The sequence below is a fragment of the Rhagoletis pomonella genome, unplaced genomic scaffold (genome assembly GCF_013731165.1).
Source record: "Rhagoletis pomonella isolate Grant_MI unplaced genomic scaffold, Rhpom_1.0 Rhpom_scaffold_00001, whole genome shotgun sequence".
In the NCBI taxonomy this organism is placed as follows: domain Eukaryota; kingdom Metazoa; phylum Arthropoda; class Insecta; order Diptera; family Tephritidae; genus Rhagoletis; species Rhagoletis pomonella.
In genome coordinates this window covers 11039985-11057706 of record NW_023458555.1, presented here as the reverse complement: position 1 = coordinate 11057706, position 17722 = coordinate 11039985, and the positions used below count along the sequence as shown (strand labels likewise).

General features: G+C 34.7%; 1 protein-coding gene across 1 annotated transcript in view; it reads left to right on the top strand.

Moving 5' to 3' along the window:
- Window positions 1-16630: 16630 nt before the first annotated feature.
- Window positions 16631-17722, top strand: part of LOC118738767 (putative mediator of RNA polymerase II transcription subunit 26) — a 48361-nt gene continuing 47269 nt past the window's right edge. Inside the window, exon 1 of the mRNA XM_036469733.1 lies at window positions 16631-17714. Coding sequence (XP_036325626.1) covers window positions 17624-17714 — 91 coding nt within the window. The 5' untranslated portion in view covers window positions 16631-17623. The remainder of the gene's footprint in view (window positions 17715-17722) is intronic.

Below are 17722 nucleotides of genomic sequence, written 5' to 3'. Positions count from 1 at the left end.
GCATATACATAGATATACAGCGTGGAGACAACGGAGGAACTAGCTAGGTGCGGCTCTGCACTAAATTTGTCCCTCGTGGTGAATAAGGGCGTCTTGCTCAAGCAAATCAAAAGCAAAGTTTCTGATATTTGCCACACAACCACTAAGAGGGTCGTATAGGACCCAACCTCAAAAGGAGATTGTTTAACCTTTTCTCTGCAAGAATGAGGATAATGATACTTAGCCAACCATTTTTGCAGATATCCAATTGCATTTTTTAACAAAATAAATGAGGAGTTAGCTCAAATAAGTTTAATTTTGGATTATGACGTTCTTCCAGAAAATTGGAAAGATATTTAGAAAATACATATGTATGTATAGCCATTAGTATGTACTGCTAAGTGATAGGTAATATTTGGATGGGAGAAATGTGCTATATGTTAATATTTAAATATGTACATTGTACAACGCGAATGCATGTACCACAATTCTACGCCTCAAAAAAAATCAAAAATAAAAAAAAAAAAAACACAAAAACTAATCCATCTCAAGCTGGGTATTACTATCTTATTCTCTTTGGTATGACGAACGAAGAAAGTGGCCGCTTCTTTGTGCACCCACCAACGTTAACAACGCCAACGCAAACGTTAGGTAAATATACATACAATACTATAGGTAAAACAAAAAGCCGCCAATAAGCAACAACAAGCTACTAGGAAAAAAGCAACAGTTTCAAATGCAGAGGAAGCAGCAAAGCTGAAAGTTAAATGCAGAACTTCCAATACTCGTGCATATATAGGGGCTTATATACCTACTCTTCTGTATTTATGTAGGAGCACACATTAGGGTGCAACACGCAACATACAAAAAATTTCTACTTTTTTAATCGGAATTATAAAAATGACTATATTCTAAGATTTCCGCGAAAAAAAAATTTGGAAAATTATTAAGACTTAGAAGCGCTGAACCGATTTGAAAATATTTACAAAAATTAATATTTTTATAATAAATTTAATTAAAAAAAAAATTTTTTTCCAAAAAACACACTCAGATAATAGAAAAGTTTAAATTTAAATGATCTGCATGAAAATATTTAAAATGTTTTTCAATGGACTGAAAATAATGAGATCTTTAAAGCTATTCTCAAATCGGTGCAGCTCACTTCAATTTTAACATTTTGGCGAAAGTCTTAAAATATAATAAATTTTATAATTCCAGTAGAAAAACCGCACATTTTTTTTTTACTGAGGCAACTTAATGCACACACATAATTACATATGTATTTACGTAAAGTGCATGCATATCTCCAACTACGTGTACATTGGAGTAGGCCTATGCGAGTCATGAGATTCACGGTAAGGCTGTAAAAATCATAACAATGAGATACTAATAAACTCAAGCAGCAAAAAAAAACGCATAACAAATACATACATACTACGATGAAGAACAACGGGCAAGCCAGCAAGCTAGCGAGCAAGAAAGAAAGAGTGAAAGAACAACAACACAACGCTGAGAATCAAAGCTGCTAACGATGACGACGACGACAATAGCAGTAACAACAACAACTACTACAGCAGCAATGACGACGACGTCGTCAACTACGTGAGCAAGTACGTCAACAAAGCGTACAACAAAACAGCAACAACGATAAGTGTGCTAAACGAGTTGGCGTACGCATAAACCAAAGGCAAAGCCACAGCCACAGCGACAGCCACAGCCAATCGCCACTTCGACTAAAAGTCGCTGCCTTCGTCGCCTCTTTGGCACTGTCCTACACGCCGCACCACCACCACCACCACCACCCCAACCACCACCAGCACCTCCGCTGCGCTGCTTTGTCCACTTTCAGGTTGGAAAAAGAAAGTGCAAGTGGACGGATGCTTAAGTATTCCGCTGTAGTCGACTTTTTAGAAACGAGCTTGAGACCACAACCGTTGACCTAGTTTCAGGCGCGCAAGCGTACAACCACAAACATACATACATACACAAATGCGCGTAACTTGAAGGCAAGTATGCATGTGTGTGTGTGTACGTGAGTGTTTTTGTAGGTAAGCGTTTACGGTTCGGAGGTGGCTCGGTGTTTGTACATTTGTAGATTTATAAGCATTTGGAGGCAAGTCATACAATCAGAATGTTTCATGATTCGATCTTTTTTGGATTTTAGCTGTGCTTGCGTATCGTCGTCATAGCTGTTGTTGTGAGTGCTTTGTTTTTGTTTTGGTGTTTTTCTTATATGTACTTCAATAGTATTAGTTTTTTCTGCTACTACTACCTTCAATTTGCTTGGCTTTCTTGCATTGATTTTGAGTGTCTATTTGTTGCCTTCCGCCACCTCCACCTCCACCTTCTCCTCTTTCTCGTCCTCCTCCTCTTCCAGCTGCTCCTCTTCCCCCACCGCTTCCTTTCCCACACCGCGACCTATGTGTGAATGTCGAATTGGCTGACTGCTCGTGCTTTGGTTGGCCTTTGGTTTTGGTGAGCGTTCGGTCTTAATGTGAAGACGTGCTTGGTGTTGTTAAGAAAGCAACAACACACACAAGAAAAAAACACATCGATACATAGATATGTATTTTTTTTATTTGTAAATAAATACAGTTTCATGAACTTACATTTGTATTAGTGCATTTGCTTCAGTACATATCTGTTACTTTCGACTGATGGTTTTCATTTCAGTTTTCTGTTTTATGCTTGATGACCATAGTTGTTGTTTTTACTGTTGTGTTTTTGGTGTTTGTTGTTACTTTCGTATAATTTTGGTAATGCTTTTTTTGGCTGTAGCTTATTTATGTTTAATTTTGTTTTTTTTTTGGTAGGCCTATAAGAACAGAAACCGAAATTTCATGACTTTCGAATTTCGCTGTTGAATGTTTTTTTTTTTTTTTTTGTAATTTACTTCACAACTAAAGCCAAATTGTAAGAGTAACTATCTTTCAAGTACATACATATGTATGTAAATATTTGCATATGTAAATGAACGATTTCATTTTGTACGCAATTTTGTGCCTATTCCCATAGTGATGGACATTCGAAATTCTTTTTATGTTGATTTTGAAAGTGGAAAATCAAACAGTTTTTGGTTAGCAACAAACTTGTGTACAATAATTTGCAAGAAAACTAGGCCAAGAAATTTTAAATGAAACCTTAAAAGTTCCGTTATAATAATTTAAAGATTTTATTTAGTTTTGCCAGCATTTCTGCTATATATCGCACAAATTTTTTTGCAACTTTGGACGATTTTTTTTTTATCTTTTTGGAATGTTATCACATGTCGAAAAGTGCATATAATTTTCGAGATATATTTTATCTTTTCAAAACAAGATCTTAAAAGAAACCAAACGAAAGTATTTTTTATGTTTGCATTTTTATCAGACCCTTTGAATAAAAAATTCATCAATATTGAAGTTGGTAGCAACCTTCGCCATTTATCATCCTACAACGTCGTATTAGCATCCAATAATGCTCAAAATTATAAAATTCAATATCCGTTCTTAGCCTATATTTAACTCTTAAGTGGCTTAATATTACTGTTGATTTTTTTTGTCGAATTTGATTCCATATAATGAATAGACATAATTTATTTTTATATGAAAGAAACCCGCAAACCTTAGGCGAAAAAAAATTCTAAAAAATCAACGATAATTTTTAGCCACTTGAAACTTGCACATTATTAGAGTAAAATTGAATGGGCTATAAGAATGCATACTCGAAAAAATTTTACCTTTTCTAAGAAAAAAATTTGAAATTTGGGTGAGAATTTGTTGAAGTGTCTCATAGTATTTTAAAAAGTTTTAGACTTTGGTTTATATGAGTTTTGTGAGACAACAAACTGTATTTTTATTGAAAACTCCTAAAAATATTTAAATAAACATGAATGGCAAACAATATCACTTTGAAATGGTGGTGCTATTGTATTGGCCAATACTGTACGTAGATTCATGAGATGTAATGACTGCAGACTGTGCGCCGGGAACTCATTTTTTATCCCAAAAATGTAGCGGCTATTTATGTATCTATTGCAAGAAATATAATTTTTTTTTTTAATTTTATCGCACAATCACATTAATATATGTTTTGGTTTGAAGTAATGTCACTGAAGACAAGGTATTTTTTGATAAAAGAGAATCAGCACAAACAAAAGTAAAAGTAAAATAAAAAACAATATTTTTTATTTTGAAGTAATGTTTTTGAAACCACTTCAAGCTTTATTTTTTGTTTAAAGTCACAATGTTAAGTTTTTGTTATAAAAAAAAAAATAAAAATAAAATATTTTTTAACAATTAAAAAAAGTTTATAAAAAAAATATTAAAGCTGCAAGAAAAATTTAACTTAAGTGATGCATAAATTTTAACAGGTATCCCAATTTTCATTATTTCTCATTTTATTGAAACTACATAGTTAAGCATAGAAATGTAATTTTAGCTGAAAATGCGATTTTATTGACCGAAGAAAGAAAACCGTATATGTACTACCAAAAATGTGTGATATGTCGGTCAAATTTTAATGGGTCGTAGACCTCGCCCAGACAATTTTTAATATTTTTTTTTAATTTCATTATAATTTTAGACAAAATAGTCGTGAAAAAGTGGGTTTTGATTTTTTTGGTTTAGAAAACGGGAACCAAGGGTTAATTTAAAGAACAAGCAGTAGTCATATAATGTAGATCTGTATGCTGCACAAAAAAAAATTAAAAATGTAAGAGGCTGAAAAGGAATTTCATCAGCGCTGTCGTTTCACAAGCCAGATCTCCTCAACCACTATAACCTTTCTATGAATAAGATACAAACAGCACTCTAAACATCTCCGGAGTCAACAACGAAATATCATTCCAAGATATTCACAACGAATTCAAAAATATAATGGGCACACAACGGCTGTACAAAGGCACTCACTGGGCCTGCCAAAAGGACCGCCGGTTTTCTCTAAGCCCCGTCGTTAAGCACCCGATACACTGCGAGCAGCCAAAGCCGAAATTTAATCACTTTTGGCAGCTGGCATCCGTCAACTTCTATGAAGCCATGTTTGTAAAAGAAAATTTGCACAACAAAAAAATTGAGTACAGGGCTAGATGAAAATATTTATTAAAAGACCTTCCAAATTCACTGAAAAGTGATGAATAAATAAAAATGCATGACAACGCAGTAGCTAAAAATCTCTGCCATTTATTTCATCTAACTTTTACAGCAAACAAAGTCTTATGATTACTTGCTGATTGCGTGCTGATTTGTAACCAGATTGGGGGTGTTGATATCCACTCACACTTACATATATACATACGTACTTACCTGGACTATGCAGTCGGCAAACAAATTGCATGAAAAGAAGCCGAACAATTAAAGCGAGAATAAAAAAAAAAAAATAGAGGAAGACCAGCGTTGCCAAGGTATATATATGTATGTATGTAAGTAAATTCGAACTATGAAGCAAAATGAAGCCAAGTACGAAAAAATCGCAAAAAAAAGGAGAACGCACAAAAACTTTCGATTGTCTGCGCATAACAGTAACATGCCCACATTTTAATTTTATTTTATTTCCAATCTGTGCGTGTTTTTTTTTTTTGATTTTTTTATTTCTTGACTGATTTAAAGTGCTGCTTATTTTTTTTTATTTATTTGTCATACAAAATTTTCGTTTAACTGTTGGTGGTTGCTTTGCCTTTGCCGTGTATTTCGTGCGTGATTTTTACCTTCTACGTTTATGTCAATCTCATCCAACTTATTTGGTTATTTATTTCTGCCATGTTTCGGTCGTGTATCTACATTAGGGTGCACAGTGCTTCAAAATAAGAATTTATGGTTCGTAATTCACTGGTGCCTTTATTTTTCCCTCAATTTGATTATTATTTTTTCATGAAAGCTTATAATATTTGGAAGGGATCAGTTGAATTAATTTAATTTGGTTGAAAACAAAATCAAAAACAAAAAATAAAAAATTTAAACCTTATAAAAAAATTTTTATCAAAATTTTAATTTTCTTTTATTTGTGCATGGGCCAAATTTTTATGATATGTAATAAGAATATAATTTACACAACATACAGATAGAAAAGCAAGCGAAAAAAATTATATTTGAAATCAATGCGCACCCTTAGCCCCTTGAAACTTGCACTATATTATACTTGAATTTAAAGATCTATAAAACTGCATACCCAAACTTTTTATAAAAACTCAAAACAAAAAAATTTATGTTGGTGATTTTTTTTTAATATTTAAAATTTTTTCTTGAGATTTTTTTTTTCTTTTTTGAAGAACGCTACTATGAAAACTATTTTGTCAGCTAGTTTTTATTATTTACACTTATGAACGGGAACCGATTTTCTTCAAAATGGCTACTTATTCCCCGCACGTTGCACTAAAAAATTTAATATAAACTTATAAAATCCAGCTAATTTTATATGCTTTTATCAAAAAAAAAAATTATTAATTAAATTGCCTGAAAAATAAATAATAATATTTAAATTTTTTTCTTGAGATTCTTTAAACACCACCGTAACCTACATACATATGTATTATTGTAGGTATTTCTAGTTGCGCCTCGGTGTGTGTGTGTGTGCGTTCAATTAACAACCAGCCAGTGCTTCGCTTTCATTGGCGTCTGCCGTTACGTCGCTGTAGCCACATCTGTGCAGCTTTTAGTTTTTATAACTTTTAAGGCAAAAAAGTGTGAGTGTGTGTTTGGGTTTGTGTGTTTTTGGTTCCGCTGTTCTTCATTCTTTGTACGGTAAATATGTAATTGGGTCACTGCGGGAAATTCTTTCGCCCAAATTCACACACACAAACACACACACGCGTGCATACACACGCACACACCTCTTTCACAAAATCTTAACTTACCTTTGTGATTCAACGTCCGCCTTTCCGCTCACCCTGACGTTCTGCTTTTTTGGTATTCTCCTCTTTTAATTTCGGCCTAAATTCGTAGAGACTTTGGATCTTAACTGGCGGTGGATTTGCTTTCTTTTCTGTACCTACTACGGGCATTGCTTGTGGCCGCTTCTTCGCACAGCTTCTAACTAACAGAGATTCGGAAATTCTTTTGTTTCACAACTTTTTTATTTCACCTTTCTCTGAAATTAAATACAAAAAAAAAGAAAACATTTTCATAACTCTGTGAAATTGTGCAGCAAATCATCAGCATCTTTTTTAAGCTATGAATCAGCGCGATTCTTAATATTGTGCTGTGTGTAGTTGGTATGTATGTATGTATGTATGCTGCGCCTGCTTCTTTTCTTTTATCTTATTTTTAATCTTCTCACATTTCCCTTTATTCTTCACCTTTCCAACGCTTTGTTGGCTTATTTAATCTTTCACATTTCACCCTTTTCTCTTTAAGTTCTACAAAAACTTACTCACGCACTGCCTTTCTTCTTAATCTTCGAAGCGTCGTTTTTTTTTTTTCTTTAATTGCTCTTTACTTTAAAATTATTTAAAAAGTGAAAACGCTTGCGTGTGCTTTTATGCGTCGCACATGTGTGCCATCGTATTTTGATTTTATACGAGTTTCGTCTACATCGATCGTCTGGGTAACCGAAAAGTTGTAATGCGTTGCTGGCACTTTGTATGCATCAAGTTTGCTTCTTAAGTCTTTTGTTTCGGCACAATCATTTAACTGAAGTGGTAAATTATGGTGAAATGCATATTTCTGTAATTGAAAAATAGAAGAAAATGTTGAGTTTAGAGACTCATTAAAATATGTATGTGTGTATGGGTGTGGGCACAATTATTGCAAGACGACGAGTATAAAAAGTAAATCCCAAGCAAATTTTGGTAAAATAAATATTTTTGTTTTTTATCAAAATGCTCAAGGCTTAAATATTTTAATGTTGAAGTGGGGCTAAGGTATAGACTAGAGTAATTGACTGGGTTTATCGAAACCGGTTTCAACCGGTTTTACGTATATTTGTAGGTTGTTAAAATCTTGATTTTTCGAATAACGAATAAAACGGATTTTTATCATCGAATAAACCGGAATTTTCGACTTATTTATTTATTTTGGTAGCATCTTTACCTATTCTTACACCAATATCTTAAGTTCCAAAGTCGAAGCTTGGTGGATTAAAATAATAATTTTTAAAGAATTTTGTGGAGGAAAATTTTACTTAAAAGTCGAAGGAGTCTGAAATTGTATGTACATTTCTTCTTGCTCACATTTTTATGGGATGTCCTTGACAAACAGAGACTACCATTGCATTTCGTAGAAGTATAATCCTTTCAAATAGAAAATAATGAAAAAATAGAAAATTTCCATAGCACAAATAAAATAATGCAACAGCAAAAACGTGTGAGTAACAAATAAATTACAAACGATTAGTCAAGAAAAAGCGCTTAGCAACTATTTCAGCATCCAGCAAAAAAAAAAATATTATTTAAAATTTTTTTTCCTATGTACTTATTATGAAAAAATAAAATTTGAAAAAAGCAGCGCATGGAGAAAGTTTCCTACAACAATACTTCATAAAAGAGCAACAGCGAGCACGTATAAAGCAAAAATAACAATTAGCTGTGGCACAACTAACAACAGAATTTGCGATGCTGCCGCAACTAGACTAGAACAAAAGCAACAAAAACAAAAGCAACAACAATTTTTCGGTTTATGGGTTTATGCTTCAACGCCAAAAATTAACTTGGCAATGGCAAAAAGTACAACAGCAATTTGTAGTAGTTAAATATCTACGCCTCCAAACCATACCATGCTAAGTCACCTTAGACTTAGTCAGACATAGCATAGTACGGTTTGGAGGCGTCGATATGCAGAGGCAACACCAGTGAACAAAAACATAAGCCTGGAAAATTTCACTTTTTTCCATATTCAAGCGATTTGAGGACTTTGTTGCGGCTCTGTGCCGTATTGGCAATGGCTGATGTATGCACTGAGAAGAAGAACAGCCTATCGAAGGTTTTTCCTAAGACTTTCCTCTTTCATCCAGGTGGTTAAAATGGTTGGTAATGAATTCGTCGGAGAGAAAGCTAAGCTCCATGCAGTGAAGAAGCGAGTAGTTTCGGAGAGGAAGTCGTTTACTTCTGAGAACAGATCACCAATTCCATTGCCGCACACCATTATCTAGCAAATTTACGAAATGATATAAACTTCCTCAGATGATTGAGTGACTTTTGAAATTTTTGATGTTTAATCTCTAAAAATTTGAGCTCCTGTGGGAAAGAAGAGGCCTATATGTCTTTCAGTAGCTTGGAATGACACTCGGTGTCATCAAAAGATACAGCGCCGCGACCTACTAGCATGCCGCCCTCTTGAACAGCAACCTGTATTGACAGTTTTGCCTTGTGTTTATTAAATATTCATTAATTTTTTATAATTTTTTTTACATGAGAGAAATTGCGCAATACCCTCGGCAAAAAAATTGCCGAGAATCACTTTGTTGCATAAAAATGCGTACTATTATTTTTAAGTATAAAAGTTTGATACTTTTTTTTTTAAATTACTACAAAATATATTCATAGATTGCTGTCACTCGCTTCGCTGAGTTCGCGAAATTTCTACGAGCCACATTGGGTGAAGTTTATTTCAATAAAACAAAAATTCTTTCAATTAAACTCAGCCAAAACATACGAAATTTTATTTAACCTCTTTCTTGTGATAAATTTTCAACTGACTTATTTCCTGAACTCAAGCCCAATTTGAGTTTTTAAACAGGTGGCAACCCTAAATGTAGTATAGGAATGAGCCTTTTGAAAACGATTTCGATTGAAGCCCATAATATGGTTTAATTCATTCAAATTATTAAATAGATTTAATTTAACTTGTTAAACAGGCGGCAACCTTCTTAAGCCTCTTTCTTGTGACACCCATATTAGGATACATAAGTATGTACATACATGTTTATGTATTTTAGCTACCTAATTCCTATAACTCATCTTGAATTTGATTTTGCAAACAGGTGGCAACCCTGCATCATTTAACTTACAATAAAGACGTTTTTAGACCATTTGGATTGATACCCATATTTTAATAATTCATGTGAGTTATTAAATAATGAATTTAGTCAAAAACCCCTCAGAAAATTCCAGATATTCAAGCTAAAGACACTTTAACTTGTGCATAATTTAATTAAACTCGACTTTCAAACAGTTGGCAACCCTATTAAAAATATTTTCAAACCACAACCTTATGAAACTTCTTTCGTCTGACACCCATATTGTAGTTCACAATAAAATTGTCTGGTGCTCTTAATCCAAAAAAAAAATTAATTTTTCATTAGGTGGCAACGCTCCTACATGTAGTTTAGAAGTAAAGCTTTTTCAAAACCATTTCGAATGATATCCATATTTTAATAATTCATACAAATTAATTGAATTTAGTGTGTTGATTTGAAATTTAATTTGAATTTAATTTTTAATAAGGTGGCAACCTTTGTAAAACACCTCAGCAATAAATATTATAAATGTTCAAACAAAAAATGTCCTAACTATCTTTTGTTTGCACACATATATAAATTTTTCATATAGCTTAAAAAAATTAAATTAAATTTGACTTTTCAAACAGATGGCAACCACGTTCAAAATATATTTATTTCTTTCTAAGCATTTTCAACTGGCACCCACATTGTAATTTAAATCTCAAATAAATCTTTCTTTGAGTATGGAATTGATTTTATAAATCTTCGTACAAAGTTAAAGCAGTTTACCACAAATAGGTTCAGGGATATGAAAGTCGGATTTACATGGTGTTTGTTATAGAATATATTATAAACTTAAACTTAAAAACTTTCTTAAAATTAAATAAACCAAAGGAAAACTGTCAATACTGAAGATTAAATGAGGGCGCTATTCAAGTAGCCGGCGGTGTATGTAACAAATATGCAATAAATTTTCAATTGACTTATAAAATTTAGACCAAAAGTTATTTTAAGCAGCAAAAATAATAGTTTTAACGCAAATTAGAATAGTAACAGAAATAGACAAAAATGCGCTGGAAAAAAAGAAAGGAAGCTAATTACAGTTAATTAAGGCAAATTAACCGTTAAACGAAAGAAAAGTAAAATTTCTACACCGTCAAGTTGGTAGCAACGAGAAACGGAAGTGGTACAGTGGGAATCTGAAATTCGTGTCTCACAAGAAGCAGCACGCTGGCACGTGTATACGAGTATATGCATACATACATACAAATATACGTGTGCAAAAATATATCTAGTACAGTTATCAAACAAAACACGAAAAACATTATAGTTGTACACAGTTGCAAAATTATATAATTTAAAACTTCTGAAGCAGCAACAACGCAAAGTAGAAATTACAAATGGTTAGCTCTAAGCGGAAGACTCGTAAGTAAGTAGTAACAGCCAATACAAACATTTCAGCGACACTTCCATACAGCAAAAACAAAAACAAAAAATGACAATCAAATGACAAGCACTGACAACAACAAAAATAATGACTTATAGCATAATCATCACTTAAATTACAACAATCCCGAAAATAGATGTTTTTGCAATAAAAACTAACACTACAACTAAAAGAAACTTATGTAAAATCTATACTCGTAGATGAATAATGGCGAAAAGAGCAAGTTGTGAATAGAAAGAAGTAAAATGGAAATACATAGCTACAAAAGCGAGAGTGTGGAAAAAGAAATGAAGTATGGCAGAAACATATGAAACATAGTACATACATATGTACATATTTAGATTAAAAAAAAAATCCAAAGAAAAAGACAAGCAGACTTATTATAGAAACTTGTTTGACTAATTGACTATGCAACAAGCAGCTACATATTGTATGACATTTACTTTGTACACATACATATGCGCATAAGTAGGAATATTAGCGAAGATATAAAAGCAAAGACAAATCGAGCAAGCACAGCATACTTTGTTAAAAAAAAAAAAAACTATTGAAAAAGTGTGATCTCAAATGCCTGACACGCCTTGGCCGGGGACCTGGGCTTTGACATAGGAAATGCTAAATCGATTGTTCTGCTTCCTCCGATCGACAAAAAAGCGGGTGCTCAAAATTCTGAAAACATTTTCTTTGAGTGTGAGTACTGCCAATCGGCGGAACACAATTTCAATACCGGGACCGACAAACATTCACAATTGTTTTCTTTCTTAACAATAGTCGCCCTTTAGCTGGCAATAGCCAACCCACGAGAAGTTGAGAATTTTTATTTTTTTATTTTTAAATTCGCCGAATCTTTTGCCGGTAAATTTTGCTTGTGGTTTTTGGTGCTCGTAAAAAGCAATGTTAAGTTTTATGTGTACCGTACTATACCAAAATTCTCACGAGCTACCGGAAATAAAAGAAGAAATTTAACAAAAAAAAAGTAAAATCCCATAAAAATTTGGAGATATACCGGAAAACTCTGCAATGGTTCCGTAAAGTTTAGAAACCCCCCAAGAAAATATCGAACGATCAGGAAAAACACACTAAATCTTTTGATGAAAGCTGAAAAAATATAAGGGGTTTTAAAGCTATAAAAATATTTTTTGGTTTATTTTTAAGTATAAATAAAAATTTTCAGTTCTGCTTATTTAGTGTTGACTTGTGAAGTAGGTTTTCTTTTTTCAGAACAAAATTTGTGTTCAAAGGGCCGATAAATTTTAAAAGTTACTTTAGAAACAGGCCCTTGATCCATTCGATTTTTTAAATTTAATGCAAAAAACATTCACAACCGATTTCTGCAGGATATCACCTCAAACAATAGAAGCTTTCTACAACCACCTTTCTCACCCAACTACAAATAAAGCAAATATATAAATAAGCACCAAAGTTTCAATTCAATTTCGTCTCGTTAAAGCAAAAAGATTCAACTCGACTCAGGCGCTCTCTGCAAGGGAATTTACATGAGTGCCGCAAATAAGTACACAATATTATCTCAAATCACAACAAGTTCAGATTTGTTGTGCCACACAAGCATACTTACTCGTATAATACACACACTCAAAGAATTACTTTCACACAAAAGCACATAGGAATTAAAAACAAAGAAACATACTCACTCATACTCACACAAAGCTTTGAAACTTGTAGATCAGTTAAATGTTAACGCATTGCGCAAAGTAGAAATAAACTTTCTTCTTCGGTCGAAGCTATCACTGTCATGCCGCGCAAGGTAATAGATCAAGCTAATTTATTTTTGAAAACAAAAAATTAAGAATCGCTTAGATAGACCGCATAAATTTATGAAAAAGAAGTCGTATCAATGATTTGGGTGGACGCGTTTAGCTTAACATGAAGTATTCTTTTTCAAATCTACCCAATACTCATGTTCTTAACGATCAAATAGTTCTAATTCTTTTTATTTGGCGCTGTAACCAACTGACGCCAATTGGAAATGCCAAGTGAAGCCAAGTCCTTCTCCACCTGGTCTTTCCATCGCAGTGGGGGCCTCCCTCTTCCTCTGCTACCACCAGCGGGTTCCGAGTTGTATATTTTCAGAGCTGGATCATCGGGGTCCATTCGAACGACGGGGATAAGTCAGCGGAGCCGCTTGTATCTTAATTCACTGCACTATGTCCATGTCATTGTAAAGCTCATACAGCTCTTCATTCCATCGTCTGAGGCACTTGCCGTCGCCAACGCGTAAAGGGCCGTAAATCTTTCTCTCAAATACTCAAGAGCCGCCTCACCGGTTGTTGTCATTGTCCATGCTTCTGCGACATATACCAGCACAGGCATGATGAGTGACTTATAGAGTGTTGTTTTCGTGCGTCGAGAGATGACTTTAGTCCTGAATTGCCTTCTAAGTCAAAAATAGCACTTGTTGGTAAAAGTTATTCTGCGTTGGATTTTCATGCTGATATTATTATCGGTGTTAATGCTGGTTCCCAAGTAAACGGAATTCTCTACTTTCTCGAATTTATAACTTTCAACAGTGACGTGGGTGCCGAGGCGCGAATGGGCTGACTGTTTTTTTTAATGACAGGAGGTACTTCGTCTTGTCCTCGTTTACTACCAGACCCATTCGCTTTGCTTCCCTATCCAACTTGAAAAACGCAGAAAAGTCTTCACGGTTTTTGGTGGCAAAAGGCTCGGAGAGGTCTCTCCCAATTCTGATGGAGCTGGCGGTATTGCTCAACATCATTTTACACATCCGTATAGCGGCATATAGGCAACTCCTTTTAGTGCTGTCGAAAGCGGCTTTCCAGTCGAAAATTAGGGTGTGAGTGACGATCTGTTTCTCGGGGTCTTTTTCAAGATTTGTGGTATTGTGAAAACCTGGTTTATGGTGGACTTTTCAGGTCTAAAGCCACACTCATAAGGCCCAATCAGTTCATTGACAGTCGGCTTCAGTCTTTTGCACAATACGCCCGATTAGACCTTGTAGCCTATGCTTAGAAGGATGATCCTGCAGTAGTTGGCGCGAATAGCGGGGTCGCCTTTCTTGCGGATTGGGCAGAGCGCTCTTTAATTGCCAGTCGTCGACTGAATACGAAGAAAATTAAGACGACGAATACGAACACTAGCTCCGAGGACGAATACGAAAAAGCGACTAAAAATTACTTATACAAATGCTTGTGAAAACAGCGACTAAAATGAGGACGAAATTTAGAGACCCTTACAAAAACATGAAAAGATGCCAAATTTTAGGAACTGGCACTCCTTGTTAATATTAAATTAATATTCACTAGGAAGCTCTTGCGACTAGTTATGTGATTTTTTCAATACACCCGATAAAGGATCCACTAGGCCGTCAGATAACCGCGTACCTTGAGGCATTACTGGGAAAATGTCATCGGCTCAAATAAGCTAGTTGACTATTTACAACACAATTCATATAACGAAAGTCATTCGCTCCCTGGGATGTAGAGAAACTTTTGTGGAATTCTCTCTTCCGAGACTGGTATTGCAGGAGAGACCTATCGCAGATATTCTACATAGAAAGATCTCTTTAGCTTCCACATAAACTCCTTTCTCAGAAATTTTTGATGTGTAAAAATTTTCGCTCCCAGTGTAGGTAAAATTTTGCATTAACCCAGCAGAAAACTGTAACTGATTTTTGTGTAACTTTCAGGATTAGTGCGCAATCGTTTTGAGACTAGTTCATGACTATTTTGGCATTAGCTCGGGACCATTTTGGGATTAAAAAGGGAGCATTTCGGCGCCGTTTCAAGTCTTTTACGAGATCATTTCGGGACCAGTTTACGACTTCTCCACCAGTTCGGAGCCTAGTTCGGAACCATTTCAGGACGACTAGCTCAAGTCAGATTGTCATTGTGCTGAACTTCGCTGTACTCCGTCCAAACTAAATATATAAAACAGTTTGCCATGATTGCTGAGGGTTTTTAGAATTGCAGTCTACAACTTGTTGTAATCCCGAATGGATGGTCCAATCAGAATCCGACAAAAGGGTCGACCCTCAGCATAAAAAATGTCGCATAAAAATCCACCTGCCATTCAGAGGTGGCGTTAAACTGCAGGTATATCCATTTATTTTACAACATGAACTTGTGGAATATCACATTGAATTCATATTGAAAGGAAATTTGGTTATTTAAAACAAAATCAATTAAAAAGCAAAGTTCCACAAAAAACCCCGTAGTTTCTTATTTCATAAATATTTTAAAAGTTTACCAAGCAAAAGTGATCGAGAAACGGCAAACATCGAAAGTGACTAGCGATCCGCAACAGAGGCAGAAAACCAAAAATCACGAAAATCAGCAAGCGCTTGAACTGCAAGGAAATGGAGATCTACTAAACGAAACAAAATGAAAACGAAACAATGGTAATGTTGAGCGCGCGCGCTCAGCTCATGCCACAGCGTACAAGCAAACCAGAAGCCAAGAAGCAGTTGAGTCGAGGCTGAAGTCAAAGAAGCCAATGCAAAAGCACAAGCGTGAAAGCGGTGAGTGATTTACGCATACAAACATACATACTTAAGTCCATGAGTAAGCGCACGTGTGTGTGTGTGTGTGTGTGTGTGGGAGAGTGTGTGTGTGCGAACACGCGTGAAAGCATTTCCAAGACCAAGACGCACAGCCAGCAAGCGAACAACAAGCGAAAGCCAACAACAAACACAACGACTTACAAGGCAACAATAACAACAAGCTATGTGAAAAAGTAGAAGCTTATGACTGCTAGCAAGATTGGTAGAAGTGGCAGCAGCAGCACCAGCAGAAAAAGAAGAAGAAGAAGAAGTAGCAGCAAGCAGCAAAAGAAGTAGAAACAGCAACGACGAAATGGGAAAAAGTTTTGCGGCTTAGCGGTTTGGGGGATAAGCGTTGGTTTCACTTCAGCACGCCGCACAGACGTTCCCAGTTGCTCGGCGTAGACGTTACGTTTTTTCGAAAGACGCGGAGAACATACGATTCTTAAAAGAGTTTTGAATTTTGAATTTTGAGTTTTTTTCTATTGTGGTAGCTGCTGCATTGTTGTGTGGAAGAAAGGAATCTTTTTTTTTTTTGTTTTCTCCATCGGAACCACAGACACAGAATATTAGAGATCTATTGGAAGTGAGCGTCGAGGAAGAATTTAAGCTAAAATAAACTTGGTGGCGATATAACACAAAAGACCCTAGAAGGGCTCAGTTGCGTTTGGATATCATTGTAGAGCGGAACTCAAAGCCGAGAGCTTGAATAAGGAGAAAAAAAAACACCGAAACAAGAACCATGAAATGAATAACAATAAAATTAACTGTGAAAAGTACTGGGTACAAAAAAATTAAATTCAAATTTTATTTTGATTTGAAAATGTGTTAAAAATCTCATTTCAAAATATATTTTTTTAAAAAGTGCGAACTAAAAACTTAATGAAAAAAACTGCTTAAACTAATCGCTAGTGATACAGCAAAGTTGTGCTGAAAAAAAAATTTTATGAAGTAAAAAAAAAATTTCTACACAAAAATTCGAAAATGTCGCTGACTTGAGTTTCTCTGGCGATGCTCGCCGCTATTAAAGTGAATTGAAGAAGAAGAAGAAGAAAAAAACTCAGAAAGGCATATAGAAATCAGCCAATAAATTCCATACTGAATACTTTTGTATATTGCGTACAAGTGTGTGTGCGTGCGGCTGTATGTATGTACATATGTATAAGAAATGCACGTACAAGTTGTGTGTGTGTGTGTGAACGCCTGTTAGCAGCAGCAACAACAACAACATAACCAGCACCAATACAACAAGCGCCACAGCAACAGCGCGAAAGAAAAACACCAACACCAACAGCAAGAGCAACAGCAACAACAATAAAAACTAGTAAACGAAAAGTGAAAGTGTGAATTCTGTTGAGTGCTGGAAATTTTTCACTTTGCTTTCTATGGAACAAATAAAAGAAAAAAATTTAACAAAGAAAAAATATAAATATGCCAGGCTGATTAGTAAAAGCAAGTAAAGGCAAGTGACTATCATGAATATTTAAAATTTAAAGTGTAAAAATTAGAAAAGTTATAAGAAGAAAAAAAAACGAAAACTGTTCAACTGCTGCATTTGCTTAAATCTCAAAAACTGGATACTTTCAAGGATTTTCTAAAAAAAAAACTAAAACAACCACAAAGCCCACAAAGCCAGCACCCAACAGCAGCATAGTGAAAATTGTGGATTAGCTGCGTACAAACACCTATGTACATACCTACTCGGACATACAAACACAATTTAATTGAGCATTTATCTCAACTTTGTCGTTGTTTTTGGTTTTTTGTTTTTTTTGTTTTTTTGGTTTCGTTAGCAAACATTGCACCAAAATTCAAAGTAAACAGCATCCATGGATATGGCCGCCAACGAAATCATGGCCGCCAATGAGATTATGGGGTCCAATGTCAATGCCAATTGCCAGTATTCGACAAGATATTGCTGTAAGTAG